Source organism: Crocuta crocuta, unplaced genomic scaffold (genome assembly GCF_008692635.1).
Source record: "Crocuta crocuta isolate KB4526 unplaced genomic scaffold, BGI_CrCroc_1.0 scaffold140, whole genome shotgun sequence".
In the NCBI taxonomy this organism is placed as follows: domain Eukaryota; kingdom Metazoa; phylum Chordata; class Mammalia; order Carnivora; family Hyaenidae; genus Crocuta; species Crocuta crocuta.
The window spans coordinates 6,694,569-6,716,806 of record NW_027527775.1 but is presented as its reverse complement, the minus strand read 5'-3'; the positions used below and the strand labels follow the sequence as shown (position 1 = coordinate 6,716,806).

General features: G+C 40.8%; 2 protein-coding genes across 2 annotated transcripts in view; one reads left to right on the top strand and one right to left on the bottom strand.

Moving 5' to 3' along the window:
* Window positions 1-17,739, top strand: part of TRMT9B (tRNA methyltransferase 9B (putative)) — a 60,937-nt gene extending 43,198 nt beyond the window's left edge. Inside the window, exons 3-5 of the mRNA XM_077772750.1 lie at window positions 4,704-4,886; window positions 11,198-11,371; window positions 16,388-17,739. Coding sequence (XP_077628876.1) covers window positions 4,733-4,886; window positions 11,198-11,371; window positions 16,388-17,415 — 1,356 coding nt within the window. The 5' untranslated portion in view covers window positions 4,704-4,732 and the 3' untranslated portion in view covers window positions 17,416-17,739. The remainder of the gene's footprint in view (window positions 1-4,703; window positions 4,887-11,197; window positions 11,372-16,387) is intronic.
* LOC144239181 (uncharacterized) overlaps window positions 1-22,238 on the bottom strand; it is a 54,139-nt gene that overhangs the window by 20,525 nt on the left and 11,376 nt on the right. The window lies entirely within an intron of this gene.

The window sequence follows — 22,238 nt, the reverse complement described above, 5'->3', positions numbered from 1 at the left end:
AGGTGCAGTTTGTCATATGCCAGTTACACGTAAACTGTTTAAAAATAAAAACTATATTGTTTATTTGCTAGAGTTTCATTTTCCATTTACTCACTAAATGTGGTTAGACCCGTTATATTTAAGACTAGTGCTAGATACTATGGGCTAAGATGTATTTTTAATGTTTCTTTAGTAGTTCAGAATGTGGTAGAGTTACTGAAGTCATTCTAATGCTTGGTAGACTATGAAACATTTCAAGTCCTGTGCAATTTAGGGATGAAGGAAATGACATTTATTTGAGAAGTTTGGAGAAAACCACAGGCAAAAATCACTTCTTGGCTCCCACTATTAAATTAAGTTTTAAAAAGTGGGACAGAGTACTATATCCTGTTTTCTCCCAGTTTCATTACATCTACAGTAAAGAGGAAAATGTTAATATGTATGAAGAAAAAAGATAGGCTCACATAGTAACAAGGTCCCTTTTAATAGCATATGATTGATAGTCTTTGGTTTTTCAGCAGTTTCAACCTATTCAGCATTTATGATGAGCTCTTTATCTCCCTCACCCCCCCCCTTTTTTTTTTTGGCTTAAAACACACATGCTGTCTGTCCATCAAGAGCAGTCGCTCGGGGGTCCCACACCACTACTTCCATGATTTTGCAGAGACACAGAAGAGGGCCGGCTCATAAAGCTTCTCCCCAGATGTAATCCACATCTTTTCTGGTCATATTTAATGGTCAAAACAAGACACATGGCTTTGCCTGAACGAAGCTGAGTGAAGAAGTGCTATCCTGATCACATCCCCAGAACAGGACAACCAAACACTTGTGACTTCTCCGTGACAACCCTGTGGCTAGAATTGCTGATGTCCTTCTCTTTGTTCCTCTCTCTGTGGGAAATACATAAAGCACAGACCTCTCTTGTTAGCTTCCTATCACCTTCTCTCACCTCTTCCGTTTTCCAAGGAATACAAGCTTGACATAGAACAGAAAAACAAAGCTCTTGGTAGAAGAAGTAATGCTGATCTAGCGAGGCCTCTAGTGCTGGCCAGGTCAGGACCCCGACAAGAGTAAGCACAAAGGCGAACAGACTGATTCTCTGAGTTGGGAAGGATAAGGAGGGGCCCCAGGATGGCAGGAACCGAAGTCTCCGGGAATAGACCCGGGACTTGATGCGTGCCATGATTCTTTCCCCACCGCATCTGTCTCTCATGTGTTCGCTCTGCCTCACTTCATTCTCTTCTACCTAAAGACATGTCTTTCCCGTGTGGGGAAAGATAGCCACCGGCAGCCTGAGTTCTGTGATGCCTGAGGCAGGCCACTTGCTCTTTAGGTCCACACGGAGAGAGCTCCAAGAAGCACCCTGATTGGCTCACCCTGCATCACCTTGAAACAGCGGTTGTGTTCAGGGATAGGGATACCGTGATTGGCCAGGCCTGGGTCATCCAGGGAGGTGCCCATCCAGGGAGGGAGGACAGGATGCAAATTATGGGAACAAGGGGACTGAGACAAGTAAAATGACAGCTCCTCCAATATACTTAGAATCAGATATGCCTAGAGGGATCTTTTAAAATTATAAATCCAGGGGCGTCTGGGTGGCTCAGTTGGTTAAGTATCTGACTTTTGATTTGGGTTCGGGTCATGATCTCACGGTCAAAGGTCATCTCTGCACTGGGCATGGAGCCTGCTTAAAATTCTCTCTCTCTCTCTCTCTCTCCCCCTCTGCCCCTCCCTGCTCACATGCACACACACAATCTCTCTCAAACGTTTTTAAAACTAAAAAATAAAATTATAAATCCAGTCATGTTACCTACCTCCCCCAACCCATCTACCAACTTAAAACTACTTTCTACTTTCCACTGCACTTAAAATAAAATCCAAATCAGTTCTTTGAATTTTCAGTGCATTACTACATCTGGCTTCTCCTTGCCTTTCAAATTATTTTCCCTTCTGTCACGACTCACCAACAATGCACCAGCTAGCTACAAGGGCCTTCAGTTTGATAGCCCACAGGTTAAGAAGCCTAGCTAAACCTAACCCTATGTCCCTAGCTTCACCTTGATCTCCACTCATATTTTATAGTACCAACCTCAACTAGCTTAATCACACAACCTAATCCACAGGGAATTTGTTTATTATGCATAAAAGTCATGTGGAAAATATTGCAGGTAATTTAAATCCAGTGTTAAAAATGTCACCTTGGATAGCTCCAACTCCACAAATCAGTTTCACGGTCAGCTAACCATTCTGCAGTATAGAATCTTAACTGTAAAACAGAGTAAGGACAAAATGGATTTATGTTGTTCACACACTTTCAAATAGCTCTTTGTTTATGGTCAAGGCCAAGCAGTGTGGGAGAGGACTTAGTGAACGGTCTCCGAGGCGTACTATTCACATACTGCATATTCTGAGCTTGCAGGTGGAGCGAGATGGAAGATAAGTGTTTATGTTGATTGCCACCTACACTGAACAAGTACCAGAAAGTAAAATTCCTCAAAATTGTATTGCCTGATCTGATTCCTTGAGGGAAAAAATTTTAAGCAGACTTAAGTCTACTGAGATTTTGATTAAAAAGAAAACCACTCAGTGTTTGGGCTTTTCTGGTGTGTAGGCAGTTATAGCCGGCCATATGTTTACTTTGTAAATTCCAGTTGAGGGTGCAATATAAGCTGTTTCAGTTTGGGTGGAAGTTTTGTCAGACCTCACAAATGAGATTTGTACTCTGTTAGGAGTTTGCCAGATTTTTTGCAGGGGCTGTGGGCAGGCCCGTAGTAATTAAGGATAGTCTACTGCTCATTTGTGTTCTTAAGAGTCAATCCTGAAAAGCTCTTCCTGGCAATAGAAGGGATGATGGGATTGGAATATCATCATGTGGTGATAATTATAGTAATAACTGTTTGGGGCAAGCATCGTCGATGGAGAGGATGCTACAATTGGTGGATGAGAGTATGAGAAACAGGATATTTATGTAGTCTCAAAGTATCTCTCCACAAGATTCTTTCTTTTTAATGTTCATTTTGAGAGACAGACAGACAGAGAAGTGGGAAAGGGCAGGGAGGGAATCCCAAGCAATCTCTGTCTGCTTTCTTGGCCCAGTGTGGGTCTCAAACTCAGGAACTGTGAGATCGCTGACCTGAGCTGAAATCGAGTTGAACCGACCCAGCCACCCAGGCGCCCCTCTCCACAAGATATTTTTTAAATGCAAAGGGGAGGAAGAAGGGCAGGTACTTTGCAATAACGAATCAGATGCCATCTTGCTCAAGCGCTTCCCACTTTCCTAGGTAGGAGTGGTGAGGGGATGGAGGGTGGAGAGCGGGACACACGGCTGTCACGAGACTGGAGGCTTCTCTTGTCACTCTTTCATCTGCAAGTGTGTGAGGGTCTGTCTCTTCCCACCAGGGTTAGTCAATCCTGATTGTGTTTCTTTGTTCATTATTGAGCATCTGCCATGTGCAAACTCTGGTGGATTCAGCATTAAATAAGGCGAGCCCTTGAGCTCTAGGATCTTCCAGACAGTACTAGAGGTGAATATCCAATAAATAATTATAGCCCTCTGTATCTGTGGAAGCCAGCATGGGATGCACAGGAGTAAAAGTGTCAGGAGCAGACTAGCTGATAGGAACCCTTGAGGCCAAATGGGCTCTTAAATGATTGAAAATACTTTCATATTGATTGGTAAAAAGCCACAGGCTGAGCCTCGGGCCACTTCCCCAGGATACTCTTCACTCACATGCCACGAGAGAATAATTAAAAGATTAAACCCAACCCAGCAGCGGCCTCTAAGACTGCTCTAACATTTGCTCACTCCTTTCTCATTGCCTGATCCTGCATGAGAGGTCAGAGGTGGCTTTCTGGAAGAGGTGATGCACGTGTCAAGAATGAACTGAAGTTAGCCAGGTAAAGAACAGCATCTGTTCAGGCCCCTGGCTGGGAGAGAGTGTGTCACGTCTGAGAAACCCTGGGTCACTGAGGTACAGCTTCCTCTGATGCCGGGGAAGGGTGGTGACAAATGGCTTCAAGAGGTAAGCTGGGGCCAGATCAGAAAGCCTTGTATGCCCTACTGAGATACGTGAACTTGACTGGACAAGCTAGAAAATGCCTTTGAAGAAATCTGAGATGGAAAGCAACATTATTAAATTTATGTTTTAGGAAAATAGCTGTGATATTAAGTGAAGGAAAGGGACTGAGGGGCAACCCTGTCCCCCCAAACTCCCAAATCCTCTCCCAAAAATCTGTTTACAGCTATGAAAGCAATTCAGGCCAGAGATGAGCACCTTTTCTAAAGCCGGATCAGTAGGGACATAGAGAAATGGTTGGAATCCAAAGACATTAAAAAGGTCGAATCAATAGGGCTTTGTGATTGGATTGGAGACGAGCTACCTGTTATAAAATTTTAAAACTTCTGTAGCATTAGATAGAATGATTTTATCCAGAGTGACCCATTTGGTGAACCTTCTGCATATGCTTCCAGAAGTAAGAATTGATCTGGCACAGGAACTTAACACTGACTGGCTCATTTCCAATCCATTATTTTCTGAAGATGTGCAGGTAAAAATTATGCACTTTCTGGTCTTTTGACAATTATTGTGGGGTTACAGTGCAGATTTTGTTCCTTGCAGTTAAAAACAAAAGCATAAGGACAGTATGACCGTGGCCGTCGTAGGTTCCCAGTTTTAGGAAATCTGCATCCCCTATCAGCTCTCTCTGTTGTGTACCCTGACCAGCATTTCTTGGGGGCGGCCACGTTCCCAGGATGGATCATGAAGCCGCCCAGCTGGAAAAGCAGCACGTACACGATGTATATGAGGGCACCGCACCGTACTTCAGCGACCTGCAGAGCAAAGCCTGGCCTCGCGTCCGCCAGTTCCTCCAGGAGCAGAAGCCGGGCAGCCTCATCGCTGACATAGGTAACCCTGGCGCTGTGCCATGGAGTCTGAAATACATTCTATCACGCCTTTCCTTTTCAGATTCATTTCACAGTTTTGCTCTAACCAGAAGTCTAAAATTGTGTCCTTGGCCTGCCGGTACCTAGACTATCCACTTCACAGCAGAAATTCATCAAGTCAGAAAGTAGGAAACTTCCTGAAATCTACATTTACCCAATGGTGACCTTTTCAAGAGCCTCTGCACACATCCTCCCACGAAATAGACCTGATAGTGAATGAATAAATCACGACAAAAGACTGCAGGTGAAACTGACCATTTGAAATGTAGAGAGATTCGCATTTGTAAATAATGTTTTGGTGGCTCACCATGAGGGGCTCTCGGGCCTTTTACAGAAGAGCCAGAATTGTGGGATTACAAAAGAAGTCCTATAACCTCTTATAAATCTCATAGATCCTTTCCTTTAACTATTCTGTAAGTCTTTCATTATTAGAGCATATCTTTAATTGGGTCATACCTTCATAATCATTGATTTGCGTGGAAGACTTTGGCTCCATGTCTTTCTGAATCAAGAAGTGGTAAACCACAACACGGTAGGTCGAAGACTAAGGTTTAAGACACGGTAAGATTTCTACTTGAGGCATGCCTACCTAAAACTGCTTTCCAGCAACTGCACGCAGGCTGTGCCCAGAAGAGTCATAAATCTGTAGTTACAAATTCCATCTGATTTGCCATTTGCTCTAAACATTTACTCTCAATATTAGCAAGAGAAACAGATGTGTGCCCAGGGCTTTTAGCATGTTAAGGATGGTATGAGCAGGGTGGAGTTTGAGGAAGGGGTGCATATCACGTAGAAATGGAGGGTCTCTGAAAAATCTATCATGTCATTTTTTAAAAAATTCAATGTGGTTTCAGAAGATACCTTGAGTTTGGAACTCTTACCAACCACAATGTTAGCACAGTGCCAGAATATTAAAATAGGAAAAGCAACCATTTAATAAGTGCTTTGGGACAACAGTATCATTACATGCTACTTTCTTGTATCTTATAGCAAAAATTCAAAACAAAGTGAAGACTTAGGTATAAGAAAATGAAATCATTAAAGGACTAGATGATTGACAATTAGATTATTTTTTAAAATATCCACAGAGGCCAAAGGCCCCTCTGTAACACTAAGACAAGTCAGAAATCACAAAAGAAAATGCAGTTATTATTCACAGTACCTTTGTCAAGTTTACAAAATTGCCATGAACACCGAATTTGTGAACACTACGTTACAGCCCCCTGGGAGAAATGTAGGATTAGGATTCCTGTGAGCCTCTGGTCACAATAGTTTTGTCAACTGATCAAGACCTAACCTTGTTTCATGGGTATGTCTATTTGAAGACACATAATTTCCTATATAGTATAGATTCACTGACATTGAACTCAAGGCCAGCACACTATAACTCATGCCTGAACAAAGTTTACTTAATACACATATCTTATCTGTAAGGCTCGTGATAGCCTTCTTGGGCTTAGGAACCGTATGCACCTTAGGGGCCTATGCTCAGGGGCCATTTTAAACAATGAAATCACTAACAGAAAGCACAAAAATGCCAGAAATATGTGGCACTAAATAGACCACATAAAGGACACTTGTGGATAGGGTATTGATAGGGTGAGAACCAAAACAAGACATGGGTAATGGGCCCCTCAGAGGACTCAAGTTTTTCCAAATTTGTTGTTGTTTTACAAGCCAGCTTGTTGGTAACCAGTATGTAAGTGGTTGAGTATTGGCTTGGGGGTAACAAGTAAATTTTATCCAGCAGGTGAACATGCAAACACAGAACCTGTGAACAATGAAGATGGACTCTACCAATACCTTTGACTGTATAAAAATTTAAAAGTTCTACAAGGCAAAAACCTAGACAAATATATAATTGAAGTAAAAAAAGACACCAAACAACTAAGTAAAAGTATCTGTAACTCATCTGATAAAAGACTGGATAATTGTCTTCATCTCCAGAGCATTCTTCAAAGTCAGTACAAGAATATGATGAACAGTTCAAAAGAAATAATGAGGAAATGATACAAACAAACAATTCAAAAAAGGAGGAATAGCGATTGCTGAAAACTTTGATAGGTAATCTACTCACATGGCTTAGTCACAAAGGTACAGAAGGGTGTACAGTGAAAGACAGCATCCCATCCCAGACCTGCAGCACCAAGTAATCAGCAATCAGCTTCTTGGATAATTTCGAGATAGCTCACTTAAGTATAAGCATATTTGTGCATACCAGTGTATGCATGGGTGAGTTTCCTTTTTTGATACATACCATACAAATGGTGGTATGTTATACAAATTGTGAGACACCTAAACTTTTGTTTCCTTTAATATATGGTGGAGATCATTCCATATTTATACTTAGAGAACTGCCTAGTAGTAAAGCTGCATAACATTATTTCTGATAATAGCACTGTATTAACAGATATATGTTGTTTGCTATATTTTGCCACTACAAGGTATGGCATAAATAATATTCCTTAGATTCCCCTGTGCATATTCATAATTATATCCAGTAAATATTTTTTTACCTATTTGTATCTTTCAAATTTTGTGCTTTTACATTTTTTCTATTCAATAAATGAATGGTACTATTTTGATGAAACAATGACAGATGGGTTTTAAAATAAAAGTGAAGTTAAAGATGAAATAAATGAAAAAGGAAAGAGAGAAGCCCAAGGAGAGTAGAAGAAAAGAGACCAGGATAATATGACTATCTCCAAAAGGAAATTTTTGTCTTTCCGGGTTTTCCGCTTAGCTAAACTCAATGGTTTGTTATATTGGTTAACTTGATTGGTTATTAGATTAGCAATTTATAGTTAATTACTAGTTAAGCTTTGCATAAATAATCAACATCTGGCCGTAATCAGGTTCCAGTTGCCCATACAGTAATTTTCTAGGCTGTTGTTACTACTTAAGTGGTGCAACTTTTAGTCGACTAAAATTTTACTAACCACATCACCCATTCCCCAGCCAAGCTGATTTGCTCTGATGTAGGTGAAGAGTTCCTGATGGCAACTAAGTCTTCTGGGCCAGTACCAGGAATTAAGGGAGCAGAAATTATAGCCTAAGTGAAAAGAACTTCAATGATTCAAAGACAGCAGAAATCAAAAGTACTCTCAGGAAATACTATGACCTGTTCAATCATGGCAATACCTCTACCTCAAACGGGCTCATTGCTTAAGGCCATTAGATGGTGCATGGAGTTTGTCCTAGGATTTGAGATCTTTATTTAGGTTAGTTTAGAAAACAGGAAGAAGACCAGAGCCAGATTCTTTCTGAGCAAGGTTACCTTTCTGTCTGACATCAGACACAACCGTCTGCCCTAATAGTATTAAAAATTTTATTTTTTGTCTACATAATGAAAATTAACTTTTCAATAATTAAGACTCCCTTTGCCTCTTAACTCTATGTAGTTATCCTCAATCTCTGTAGTAACATTTAATTGGCCAAGCCCTTCCCTATTTACCATTCCTTCATGGAGTCAATAAAAATGTAGAGCTCATGCTCCGTGGCAAGCACCATGCCTACAGAATAAAACATATCCCTTCAACTCTGCTTTCAAGGAATGTATATTAAATGGGAAATAAGTAGGCTTTACCACTTGTCTTTCCCATGGTAAAAGAGAATTCTCTTTCACATAAGGGTCTTAGCAAAAAAACTCTTAATTTAAAAACTGTAGTCGTTCCTGCAAACTCGAGAGGAAACATTCAAATTAGTTATTTCTAGCAAACACTCGCCCACCATGCACCAAAACACTTCATTGAATTGAGGCAATTATCTGTTTTCTTCTGTGAGTGGGGTGCAGAATAGAAAATAGAGAGGAAATGTAAGCATGCACTTTCTGTTAGCTCTCTTCAGCACTGCAAAAGGTTATCATTTAATGAGATTTTGTAAAGCAGCGTGACTCTTGTGCATGGCTTGCTGCCGTGTCAAAAATGTTTGATATACTTCTTGCACATTTAAGATAATAGGGTCACTAGGCTTGGCAGCATTCCCGATTTCCTCATTAGGGTGAAGTCTTCCCCCCTCTATCATCTCAGTGTATGCAGTTGGAAAATAAATAATTGCATCATGTTTGGGAGATCCACCACTATGCTTCAAAGGAATGCCATCAGAAATGGAGATGGGATAAATCAAGGGTGCCATGGGCCGTAGAAGTGTTTCAGGAGATGCTGAGACTTGAAAAGTTGCCTAATATTGCCAGGTGCTCTCTGAACACCTCCCTTTAGCTCTCATGGTCCACAACCTATTATTTCTTTTTTTTTACTTTTTAATTCTAGAATAATCAATGTACAATGTTATATTAGTTTCAGGTGTACACTGTAGTGATTAAAAAAACCCAAAACCAGGGCACCTGGGTGGCTCAGTCGGTTAAGCATCCGACATCGGCTCAGGTCATGATCTCACAGTTCGTGGGTTCGAGCCCCATGTCAGGCTCTGGGCTGACAGCCAGCTCGGAGCCTGGAGCCTGTTTCACTCTCCATGACCCTCCCCTGCTCTCGTGCGCATGCTCTCTCAGAAATAAGTAAAAAACATTTAAAAAAAAAAACCCAAAACCAAAAACAACCCCCAAATAACCCACAAAACAAACAAAAACAATACAGTGATTCAACAGTTCTGTACATTACTCAGCGCTCATGGTGGTAAGTGTACTCTTTATCCCCTTCACCTGTTTCACCCATCCCATCTGGTAACCACCAGTTTGTCATGAACCTGTTCCGATTAGTCTAAGGTAATTTTCTTTCATTTTTCTAAATGTATCCCCTGAGCCAATTAAAAATAACAAAGCAAACAGATTTGCAAGATTCTTTTCACCTATGAGGATCATCCTTGAAATACTCAGTATTGCAATTTTAAAATACTTAGTGAATCCTATTTTCATCATAACTCCCCTCAAATATTGGTTACTTTTTCTCGTAAGTATTCTTAGGAACAATGGCTATGACATCTAAGATATTTCTAAGACCCCAATCATTTACATTAAAATAATGACACTGGAAATCTTATTGTTATTCATATACTTGTCTCAGATGGCATCATCGCTGAACTTTATGCTTTTCGTGTCTCATATAATTTTGAATGGCCTATTATTTCAGAAGCAGCAAACTAATCATGCTTGAAGATTGGTAGACATTTTTTCAGGGATATCAGCTCTAATGATATTTTTAAATATTTCTGAAAAAGGAATTCACCTCTATGTCCATGTTACAGCATAACACGAGGTATCAGATCCTAGAAGGCCTTGTTTCAAGATGGTTACTCACTCCTATTACTTCCTTCCTCGTTGTAATATCAGATCTGATTGATCTAGATCTCTGGGTTGTGTAAATATTGAATTACTTGGGTCTCTGCCAAATTAATGCCATAAATGGTCTGTTTAAGAAGAAAAAAATAGCTCAGAGAGTTGTATACTGAGTCAATAGAGATCATTCAAAACCTAGAATGGACAATAGATTGGATAACTCCTTTTTCAAAACCTAGAACAGACAGGGGCGCCCGGGTGGTTCAGTCAGTTGGGCGTCTGACTTCGGCTCAGGTCATGATCTCATGGTTCGTGGATTTGAGCGCCGTGTCAGGCTTTGTGCTGACAGCTCAGAGCCTGGAGCCTGCTTCAGATTCTGTGTCTCCCTCTCTCTCTCTCTGACCCTCCCCTGCTCACGCTGTCTCCCTCTCTCAGAAATAAAAACATTAAAAAAAAACAAAAAACCTAGAACGGACAATAGATTGGAAATTTCTTTTTCCTTCAAATTCAAATTCCCAATTTTTGAAAAGCATGTGTTATGGTATAAATTGTTTTGTTTATATCCAGTGAAAACTGGTTGGCAGCAGTTTGTTTTAGGCAGCCAGCAAGTGTTAAGAATGTCTGGAGAGAGAACATGAGGATAAATACCTTCACATAGAGGCTTATGCATAATGAAACATGTATGTGAAGGTAGCTGTTGTAAAGGCCTGGGCACCATTCCCGGGGTCCTGGGAAACAGCCCGTCATGAGCCAGCTAACAGTTTTCTGGTGGTGCTAGTGGGTTAACCCCTATGGATGTCACCTCATTAAATGTTTAATAAATATTATTTCTTTTCCCCCATTCTTTTCTGTCTTCTATTATAGATGAAAACATGTAAGTGCCCTCTGGTGATTTTCCTTTGGCTTTTGAGAATATCTTCAGACCATGTTGTAGTCTGTCTCGGTTAGTTAATACAAAGTTGTTTTTATTCCTTCTTGTAGGACAAACTGACTGTGTTCCACTTCCCGTGAGGACAGCATGTAACACGGTTTTTCTCTTCTAGGTTGTGGGACTGGAAAATATCTCAAAGTGAACAGCCAGGTGTATACCCTGGGCTGTGACTACTGCGGGCCACTGGTAGAGATTGCCCAGAGTAGAGGATGTGAAGTCATGGTGTGTGACAACCTTAACCTCCCCTTTAGGGATCAGGGCTTCGATGCCATCATCTCCATAGGAGGTAAGGCAGCCTGGTCACGTGGTCCTTCTTCACCATGACAATAGCATTACATGAACGGTGGAGGTCATTCTCACAACATTCGTTCTTTGTAGAAACGTGACTGTGATTCATTTTATCTAATTTTTAAAATTCCTTCAACTGGATTATTTGACTAATCCCAAATGTACATATGGCGGTACATAGGATTGTTTTAACTAGTTAAACCTTCACACTGGCACCGTCTTCTTTCTGATGACTCAGTCCAATGTCTTTTACTTATGAGTAAGAAAGCATGAAAAGGATGTTAATCACTGAAGTATTTCATACTTTGTTTTATTGAGATGAAGCCAGGCTCTTCCAATGTGAAGTTGAACTTTAGAAGTCCTATTACCTACTTAAGGTCACGACTATGTCCTTTATTAGCAGAACACTGTAAGACTAATGCACCTGGCAGGATGTGTCATCCCATCTGCTACGCACTGGTGCATGACACACTGGGGAAGAGGCCCACCTGGTCCCGGACTACATCAGTTTTACATCACTCAGCTCTCTCACTGCCAGAGACTGTTCATAGTCTAGGGAATATGTTCTTTGTATATTCTCCACAAGTGTGCCCCATAAAAACACACATGCCACGAATGAAAAGAAAAACAAAACCCCGTGCCTGAAATATACACAGGTATGGCTCATTGTACTCAATGCGTGTGATCCTGACACCTAGACTTTTAGTCCCACTGCAGCGTGCTAGGGGACCTGGCACCGAGTTCTTTTCCAAAGAGGAAAATCTCTTGCAAAGCAAATGATCTGCTCCAGTATACTTAAAATTAATCTACTTGACTATAACACACTTCATCAAAGCAAGGTGATCCTATATAAAGCTGACTGACTAGATAGAAACTGGGAGATAAAAAAAAATACACGGTAAGACTGCTCTCCCCTGAAGGAAAGGAGGACTTGATCTATTCAGCAATAGAGGGGGACTATATCTTTGCACAGTAAGGGGATACAAGCCTGGAGGCCACAGCCCGGAAACTAGTCAGGACTGGCAGGAGATGGTTGCCATGGAAACCTGCTCTGGGACAGCCCTACTTATTTGCAGTTGAAACCCTGAAGTCCATTTTGGGTATAAACACTGCCAGGAGGGATTCCTGGTACACCAAGCAACTCATTACAGTGTTTTGAATCTTGAGTGGAAAGAAAGCTTTTGGGTTGGTTATTCCACCTAAAACAAGCAGAAATCCGGGAGAGGTCAGAGGAGTGGTATTATTCGCTCTTTGTGTTCGTTTACATTAGCTTTAGAGTCGGCAAGGCTGTGCCATGAGCCACCGTGGCGGCAGGCGTAGTGCCGGCTGTCCGACTTCTGGGAAGCGCTCCGTGTGTGCGTGGGTTTGTCTTTCTATGCTTCCCACGTAGGTCTTGCGCTTTATCTGAGGAAGAAATGCAACACACCTGGTTGCCACCTTCTGAAGAAAAAATGCTTCCTTAGATGGAAACATACCATGTATTTTTGGGAACTGTAACTGTACTAATGTGACGTGGTCATTTTCAGCGAGGTTTCACACTTAGAACTGCATTATGAAAATTTTTGATAGTCTGTCTCTCTTATTTTCATATATATATTTACTTCCCTATTTAGAATTTTTATTCTGCCATAAAAACGTATGTTTTTCCATGTCTCTTTTTTTCTTTTTTTTTTAATATTTATTTTTGAGAGAGAGACACACACAGAGAGTATGAGCAGGGGAGGGTCAGAAAGAGAGGAAGACACAGAATCTGTAGCAGGCTCCAGGCTCCGAGCTGTCAGCACAGAACCCAACACCGGGCTCGAACCCACAAACTGTGAGATTATGACCTGAGCTGAAGTTGGCTACTTAGCCAACTGAGCCACCCAGGCACCCCTGTTTTTCCATGTCTCTTAATAATAATTTGAGAGGTCAGCATCATATCTAATTATATATTCCATACGTTTTACTGACAGATTGGAGAAAGAAACCCTCTTCCCACTTTGAGAATAGCTTGATAATTCTATGAAAATTTAGCAATATTTCACAGCAGTGCCAATCAACTATTTATTTTATGCCAGTTGCTCTCAGTGTGGGGTTATGTTGCCCCCTTCACCCTTAGAGGACACTTGTCAATGTCTGGGGACATTATTGGCTGGCTCAACTGGACGTGTGTACAACCTCTGGTCATCTGGTATCTGGCCCCCTACAACAAAGAATTATCCAGCGCAAAGTGTCAGTAGTGTTGAGGTTGCAAAACTCTGCTTTATGCTTTCAGTTAGAGGAGACCTGCACACTGGAAAAGCTAAATATCAACACATCATAAAATATCAAGATATAACAGGGCTTTAAAGGTGAACTTCTATAACTTCCCATCTAATTCTAGAATCTAGTACTTGAATTCAACCTACCTATTTTCTGGGGTCTCAGCAGGAACATGTGGCTATATTATACATATATTGAGTTCTATTTTTTTAAGTTTATTTATTTATTTTGAGAGAGATAGAATGCGCGCGCAAGTGGGGAAGGCACAGAGAGAGGGAGAGACAGAATCCTAAGCAGAGTTCAGCACACAGCTTGAACTCACGAACTGTGAGATCATGACCTGAGCCAAGATCAAGAGTCAGACTTAACTGACCGAGCCACCCAGGTGCCTCTATTGAGTACTATTTTTGCCTTTAAGTTGTGATTATGATTTTTAAACACAAAAGGGATTTTTTTTATCCTTTAAAAATGTAATATAGCCTCCTAACATTGATGACTCACATAAATGCATTTCACATCCCATTTTGGTTACATTTATAACGTTTTTAAATAGAATATATAGATGCATATATATTTTTTAGATAATGAAGAAATCTTCATTAGTAACCTTTTTCCAAAAAGTTTGGCCTAAAAGTTACTTAGTATTACATGTCAAATATAAATATAAAACAATATAAAAGATTCAGGTATTTCCTGGGTGATATTATGCTATTAAAGTGAATCATCACATAACAGATGTTTAAGGAATGCACATATATACTTTCTTCCTTTAAGGAAAGACTTCTTTTGAGGCCCAGAATCCTAAAATGTTGAAGATCTATGAATCTGCTAAAAAGAGATTACTGTATCAAAGTAGTCCTGTTTTCCTGATTTTTTTTTTTCTTTTTTGGCCCCCGAAAGGAACGTAGTCAACTGTCATTATTCACAGTAATTCTGTTCTATGAAGTCTCTGTGAAAAAATGTGGAGCCATTGTTCCCAGGGGAAATACAGGACTAGGTTCCCGTGAGCCTCTGCTCGCTGCATTTTTTGTTAACTGATTAATACACAACCTTATTTTACATGTGTTTCCATATGAAGACCATTTATTTAATTTTAAACTCATGGCAACAGCCCGAACGAAGCATACCTAACACCAGACATACCCCAGCCTTCACATGCTCGGGAACCCCACACAGCGCTTGAGCACTATGCTCAGGGATCATTTAAAACGATGAAATCACCAACAAAAAGCACAAAGTGCGAGGACCGTGGCAGACAGACAGACCATGAAAGGACACCTGCCGCCAGGGAGAAGGCCGCAACGCAGGCAGAGGTCCCCTTGCTCACCCTCCGACGGACACACGCACGTTGGGGGTTCAGGGCCACCATGTGCGTGCCAAGAAATGACCAGGAAAACACTGAGAGTGCTGTTTTGGGGGCTACAAATAGATTTTGGTGAGTAGCAACATTGGCAAATACAGAATTCACAGATAACAAGGACTGACCATATTTACCAGCTCTCTACGGCAGGTGAGCTGGAGTTTTATTTGCCTAAAACCACCACTACCGGCTGGACTATGGGGAGCATTTCAGGCCTGTCCGTCCCACCCTCCATCTCTCCCCTTACCACTCATACCTGAGCGTAGTGTCCAGACTTCCCCTGGGACTAACTTCCTACTTGAGACACAGGGTAGGCCTCACCCCTGCACGTGGAAAACAATCTGATTTTTTTTCCTTCACATAGTACTGTGATCAGAGTCCTCTCAGAACTCACAGACTGACACTTTCCACGTACTGTTTGATGAAAATAGGCCTGATAACACACTTAGGACTGGATAAAGGCAGTCTTACTTGAATTCCACTTTAACTTTGCAGGGATTGGAAGTAAGACAATGACCTATATGCTGATTTTTAAAAACACATACACGACCGCTTTATATTAATATTTTAAAAATTATAAGCAATCATTTGGACTTCTGCTGGGCTGGCTTATCTTTGCATGATCTAAGTAAGAAGACAATCTTTAACATTTTTTTCCACTTGTTTGCTTTATTAATTTTATTAATAATTGATTAGTGGTGTTAATCTTATGGTGCATAAGAAGTACCAATCATTCAGTAAAGTAAGGAATTATCTCCTAGACTTCTGTTGGGGAACACTTACCTAACACAGTGCTCCCATGAAAATTTCACTAATTCACTTTGGTCATCCTTCTAGTTAACACATTCATAGGATTCGGAAACTGGAAGGATTTGGAACTTAACACATTTTTTATTTATTTGAACAAATTTAAACACATTTTTTAATGTTTATTTATTTTTGAGCGAGAGAGAGAAAGAGCAGAGTGCAAGCAGGGGAGGGGGAGAGGGAGACACAGAATCTGAAGCAGGTTCCAGGCTCTGATCTGTCAGCACAGAGCCTGACACTGGGCTTGAACCCACGAACCGTGAGATCATGACCTGAGCCAAAGCTGGATGCCTAAATGACTGAGCCACTGAGGCACCCACACATTATTTGTCTTATTATAGATAAACAACCTGAAATCCATAGACGTTACATCATTGCCCAAGATTGTCTAATAAGTACAGGAGCCAAAGATAAGAATTCTATCTCCCCTAAAGCAAGGCTTTGCTCTCCCCACCAGGTGCCCTGCCCTGTAGGAAATACAGAGGTTTTACCACGTGTTGAAATTGCATTATGTGAAATTGTATTATATTGAAAACACTAGTTTATAAATGCGAGAGTTTGTGAATGTGTATACACATTGAGATCTAGTTTCTTCTTTTTCAGTCATACATCATTTTTCTACAAAACAGAGGAGAATCAGAGCAATAAAAGAAATGGCCAGAGTCTTAGTTCCTGGAGGCCAGCTGATGATTTACGTTTGGGCCATGGAACAAAAGAACCGGCGCTTTGAGAAGCAAGATGTGCTCGTCCCGTGGAACAGGGCCTTATGCTCCCAGCTCTTCTCCGACTCCAGCCAGCCTGGCAGAAAGCAGCAGTGTGGACACCCAGAAAGAAGCCATCCCTGCCATCCTCCGTGTTCTGTCTGTAGCTGCTCTGGTTGTTTTAAAGAGCAAGGTCATTCCAAACGGTCCCACAGCATGGACTATGAACCGATGATGGCCGGGGCCTGTTGTGCAAATATTTCTCAGGAAGGAGAGGAAGAAAATGGGTTCTATAACACTTTTGGAAAATCTTTTCGTTCCTGGTTTTTTTCTAGGTCTTTGGATGAATCAACTCTGAGGAAGCAGATTGAGAGAGTGAGGCCCCTGAAAAGTACAGAGGGTTGGGCCAACAGCACTATCTCGATCCAGCCTTCCAGACACTCCAGTTTAGACTTCGATCACCAAGAGCCATTTCCAACAAGAGAACAAACTTTAGATGAAGACGTGTTTGTGGACACTTCACAAAAACAAGTGGAGTGGCTGAGAGCACCAGCCACAAAGAAACCTCTGCACGAAGACCAGCAAGGAGGAGTTAGGAGAAATGGGGATGGGAATTTTCTGGAAAGCATCAATACCAATGTGAATCGTGTGAGTGCAGGTGATGTAGAGGAAGGTAACCCTTCTAGTAAAATACTGAAAAGGATTTCTGCGGCCGACTCCACAGATTCCAACCCAGATGACACAATTTCTGTCGAAGAACAGCAGCCCATTTCAGATTCCAGAGCCTTTATGCGCTATTACCATGTGTTTCGAGAGGGTGAGCTCTATGGTCTGCTGAAGGAGAATGTGTCAGAGCTGCATATTCTGAGTTCTGGGAATGATCATGGCAACTGGTGTATCATTGCTGAGAAAAAGGACAATTGCTATTGACTAGATCATTTTAGACAATTCCTCCAAAAAGTGGACCGTGGTCTTTTCACAGGGCCTGGTGTGGTTACCTGAATTTGCATCCAACTTTATTATTTTTAGTGCATTTTTGCTTTGGTTTGTAGAGATGATGAATTGATCATCTTTTAACTCTTTGGATGAACACAGAGTCTGGCATGTAAAGCATTTGACAAAGGCTATTCATAAATTATTAATATAAGAGAAAAGCAGCAGCAGTATTAAAATGAACCTCAATATGGTTAGGAATTTCTTTTCCCTGAAAGGTGAAATTATGATAAGGATACATGTATATCATTTTTCAGTATTATATGCGGATTTTAACAGATGCTGGTGGTTGTCCTTTTTTTCATTACTATTAGAGTCAACATTGACATTAGTTTCAGGTGTACAACATAGTGATTTGACAATTCTATACAAGACTCTCTTTTTGAGTATGCCTTTTTCGAACAGCCTTTTTATAATTAAGGGGGGTGATTTCTGCTTCTCCGGTTATACTTTAGATCTGTCTGCAAGATAACAGGTAAGCCTGTTCCTTTGCACGCATGTAAATTGAATGATGTGATAAAATATTTTGTTGCCAAAGCCTTCCTCATACTTCAGAAAAGCCAGAGATGGTAGAGAGAGACAAGTTGTTACAAGGACTCTTCTAGATGATAAGCAAACTTGCTTCCAAATACATAAATGACAAGGCTTTCAATGTTTCTCGGAAGGTTTTTAAAGGCATGGTGAGCATGTATGGAGTGGTATGTGTAGGTATTAGAAATTGTTGCAAGTACCTGAGTGGTATTTTTCTGACCTTATTCGAAGCAGGAATGTCTACTTAAGACCAAGAGTGACGAAGGAGGAGTTTTCATCTAGAATGATGCTTTTCTCATGAACTGAAGGGATATTTAGGAAATGAGAATTTGGTTGAAGCACTGTTTTATTTCAGCTCTCAATATAAATACATGGTTAAAGGGCAAGTTTTTGTCCTTGATAGAGGATCTGTTGTTGGATTTTTTTAAAAATCTGGGCATTTATCTTGTTGAAAGCCACATTGTGTTAGTTATATTAGGGATTTAGGCAGAATTAAGTCCTACGAATGAAAGGCTGAATTTCTGACACTCTGTAGACAAACAGAGGAGGTGCTGTGTGGTCACTATATCTGCTCTGATTTAACCGTGGGTCTCTTTAAACCCATGGTGGCTCAGGAGACACACATAATTGGGAGTCGACATTTGACAGAAGCTGTTTTAATCTGTGGACCACCGTAACGCTGCACAAAAATCCAATTCTTGTTTTGTGGAATATTTCACTTGTTTGGGGGTCTTTTTACCTTCAGTGATTGTGCTCCATCTTAAAATAACGATGCTACTTTCAAAGAGACGTAAGGGATTATTTTTAATGTTTGTCTGAGAATGACTGACATGTATAACTCTTTTGGCTTCAAAATAAGACCACATCATCGCCGTTTTGGTTGGTGAGGCTGTCCGGTGGAAAGGAGACATAGGACTTGGGTTGTTCAGTGTGGAGGGACCATGGAAGCAGACCTAAAAGTGGAATATAAATTAACGCAGTGTCTTCCATTTCTTAAATTAGGACATTAAACATGAGTATGAGCGCTATCTCGGTAGAAAGAAAATATTCTCAGAGTTGGAGAAGTTCTTGCAACTAAGGCTTGTTGGCCTTTTTATTGTGAGTGGATTTTTCCTCTCCTTGAGGCTTGTGGTCACTTGTATCTTTAATCTCAGGCTTGCTGCTAGAAATGTGCTTGAAGTCGTATCTTTCCGGTGGTAGTGGGCCACTTATGAGGAACTCAGTTTATCAGACTGCACCAAAAAAGCCTTGCACTAACCTGTGTGAGCGACCCTATGCATACACCCAACTTTACATAGAACACTTCTTGAGAAAGACTTTCACATAATTTTGACAAGACTGTACCTAAGAAGCCACTTAATAATAGCAATCTTTCATTCTTCGTCGGCTGAGCACAAGAATTCTATGCATCCAGACATTATTTTGTACACAAATACTTAACTGGTTGATAACCTCTCTTTGGTATATTCGTGTGAAAAGCACTCTTAACCCTAACTTCTGCCTTTGGAGATATGTACATATATGACATTGAAGAGCCAAGCTGATGTAAATATTGTAACCATTTAAAAACCTTGTTCTTTAGGACTGTCCTCAAAAGGAAACACAAATCATAAGCGACTGTAAGTATACACAGTTTACTTGCAAGCGTTCAGTCTGCCTTAATTGGCTTAATTATAGAAGTCACTGATCTATCTGAAGCACTATGAAAACTTGGACTCCATTGTTAGTACTGGATCAAATAGTCTTTCCTGTTCCTTGGTGGCATCTCTGCAGAGTCCCACTATCTGAAGTAACCGGAAATGTTTGGGAGATGTCCAGAAGGTTCCTCCTTACTGGCTTACTGATACCTCACTGACCTATTTAAGGATTACATACAACAGTCAAATGATTTGGGGTAAACTGCATTAACATGGGGAAAGAATGCAATCAAAATAACATTATAGTGGGAATCATGCATGTGACCTATGTAAATTATTACTTTTTAAATTGTCACTAAAGTGTCATGTAACTACCAAACCATGTGGCAACTATCTCAGATTATTTTATTGGTCTGGTCCTCCTGTCTTATCACGCTGTTCTGTGCAGGATGGTGTACGATTCTTGTGTCTAGTTTGTCCTGTGTTCTTCCAAATTCTAGATGGCAATCAAGAATTCCTCTATATTTTAATTGACCATCAATTGAATGGGCAAAAATTGGAGGTGATCCAGAGAGAAAAGAATTCACATACAAATCATCCAGGAACATTAATGTCATTGAATATCAATGGCCACACACACACACACACACACAAAAAAAAAACAAAGACTTTTAAAAAATAAAAGTAGGGGAGCCTGGGTGGCTCAGTCAGTTAAGCATCCCACTTTGGCTCAGGTCATGATCTCACGGTTCATGGGTTCGAGCCCTGCATCGGGCTCTGTGCTGACAGCCAGCTCAGAGCCTGGAGCCTGTTTCAGATTCTGTATCTCCTTCTTTCTCTGCCCCTCCCCTGCTCATGCTGTCTCTCTCAGAAATAAATAAAACATTTTAAAAAATAACAAAAGTAAATGGGTTTGGAGGAGGACAGAGGGACTAACCAAGTTGTTGAACTTGGTCGGGAGCTGTGAGCACTCAGTTTGAAAGGGATGGAGGATAGGAGGTCTAACTACTGGCCAAGCAGAAGTGTCCTGGGATAAACAAATTCGGAAGGCTTGAGCTTTTCTCTGCTAGAAAGTATGAAATGATAATTATAAGAGCAGCTAACTTTTCCTAAAATCTAATAATTATTTTGTCTGTAATCCTCACCACAGCCCTCTGAGATAGACTTATTATTTCCATCTTGCAGATAAGGAAAACTGAGGCATAAAGAAATTAATTAAATTGCCTAATATCACAGGTGTAATTAGTATCACACATCTAGAGGGGGCAGGGTTGAGATTCAAATGCAGGCTGGCTGGCTCCCAGCCTGTGCTCTCAAGCACACCACCATATACCCCCAGTCATGGTGGAGGCAGATTATAAGAGCGTTTCAAGGTAAGTGTGATTAATCTCTTTACAAATGAACTTGAGCAAAGTTAAGCAAAGCTTTCACAGTTACACAATAACTGGATAGTAATCCCTATGTAGCTCCCCCATCTTTACACCTATTTTTTTTTTCATTTGTAAGTCTATCTCAATTTGAATTAAAAAAAAAAAGTCTTTGGTCACAAAATGCTCTGTGATCACGTCTCTCCAATTCTTCCCACCATTTAACCATTGTATTACTGTTTTTCCATTTTATACATGTCAAAAAATGGAGGCTGTTCAGACATTTCACTCCTTTTACTTGTTGACTAAATCCTGCTCTGTGCCAGATACGTAGGATATAAGGCAGTGCGTATCAGGTGTGTTGAGTATATGCAGAATATTAAAATTAAGTGACCTGAAAAGTGCCTCCCAGGCTGGGACAGTTTCGTGTTTGTTGTATACCTACAACCAACCACATTGTACTTACTGTTTAGTTGAATACATGAAACCCCCTCTTAGAGAATCACCGCACATATTAGCATATTTAAGGCCTACCCTAAAGTAATCTTGGACTTAACTGAGCTTGCCCTTGGCACATGAACATCCTCCAACACAAGCACTGTGAGAAACATATTTAAGAAAATAATGTGTCCAATAGAATAAAACGCAGACTCCTTTGGATGGCACCCAGGCTCTTCCTAAACCGACTGCCAACTGTTTTTCAGCCTCATCTCTTGCAATCGCACCCACTTTTTCTGTTCTGCAATCTGCTTTAAACAATGTCTTTATTAGAAATTATATAATGACAAGCAATTACGTATCCCCTAAATATAAACTTGGATTTCTTTTTTTTATAAACTTTTTTTTTTTAAATATTTTTATTTATTTCTAGGAGAGAGAGACAGCATGAGCAGGGGAGGGTCAGAGAGAGAGGGAGTGACAGACTCTGAAACAGGCTCCAGGCTCCGAGCTGGCAGTCAGCACAGAGCCCGACGCGGGGCTCGAACCCACAAACCGCGAGATCATGACCTAAGCGAAAGTCGGACGCTTAACCGACTAAGCCACCCAGGCGCCCCTAAACTTGGATTTCAAATGCCATCATTGTAATCCCTCTCCAGAGAAAAATGCATGGCGTGGGCTTCACTCCACCAATTCAAAGGGCATATGAAGTAAGTGTTATCACATACGCATCCAGCAGATGGAAAAGCCATGGGAGCAGAAAGGCGTGACAGAGGCTTCCGCAGAC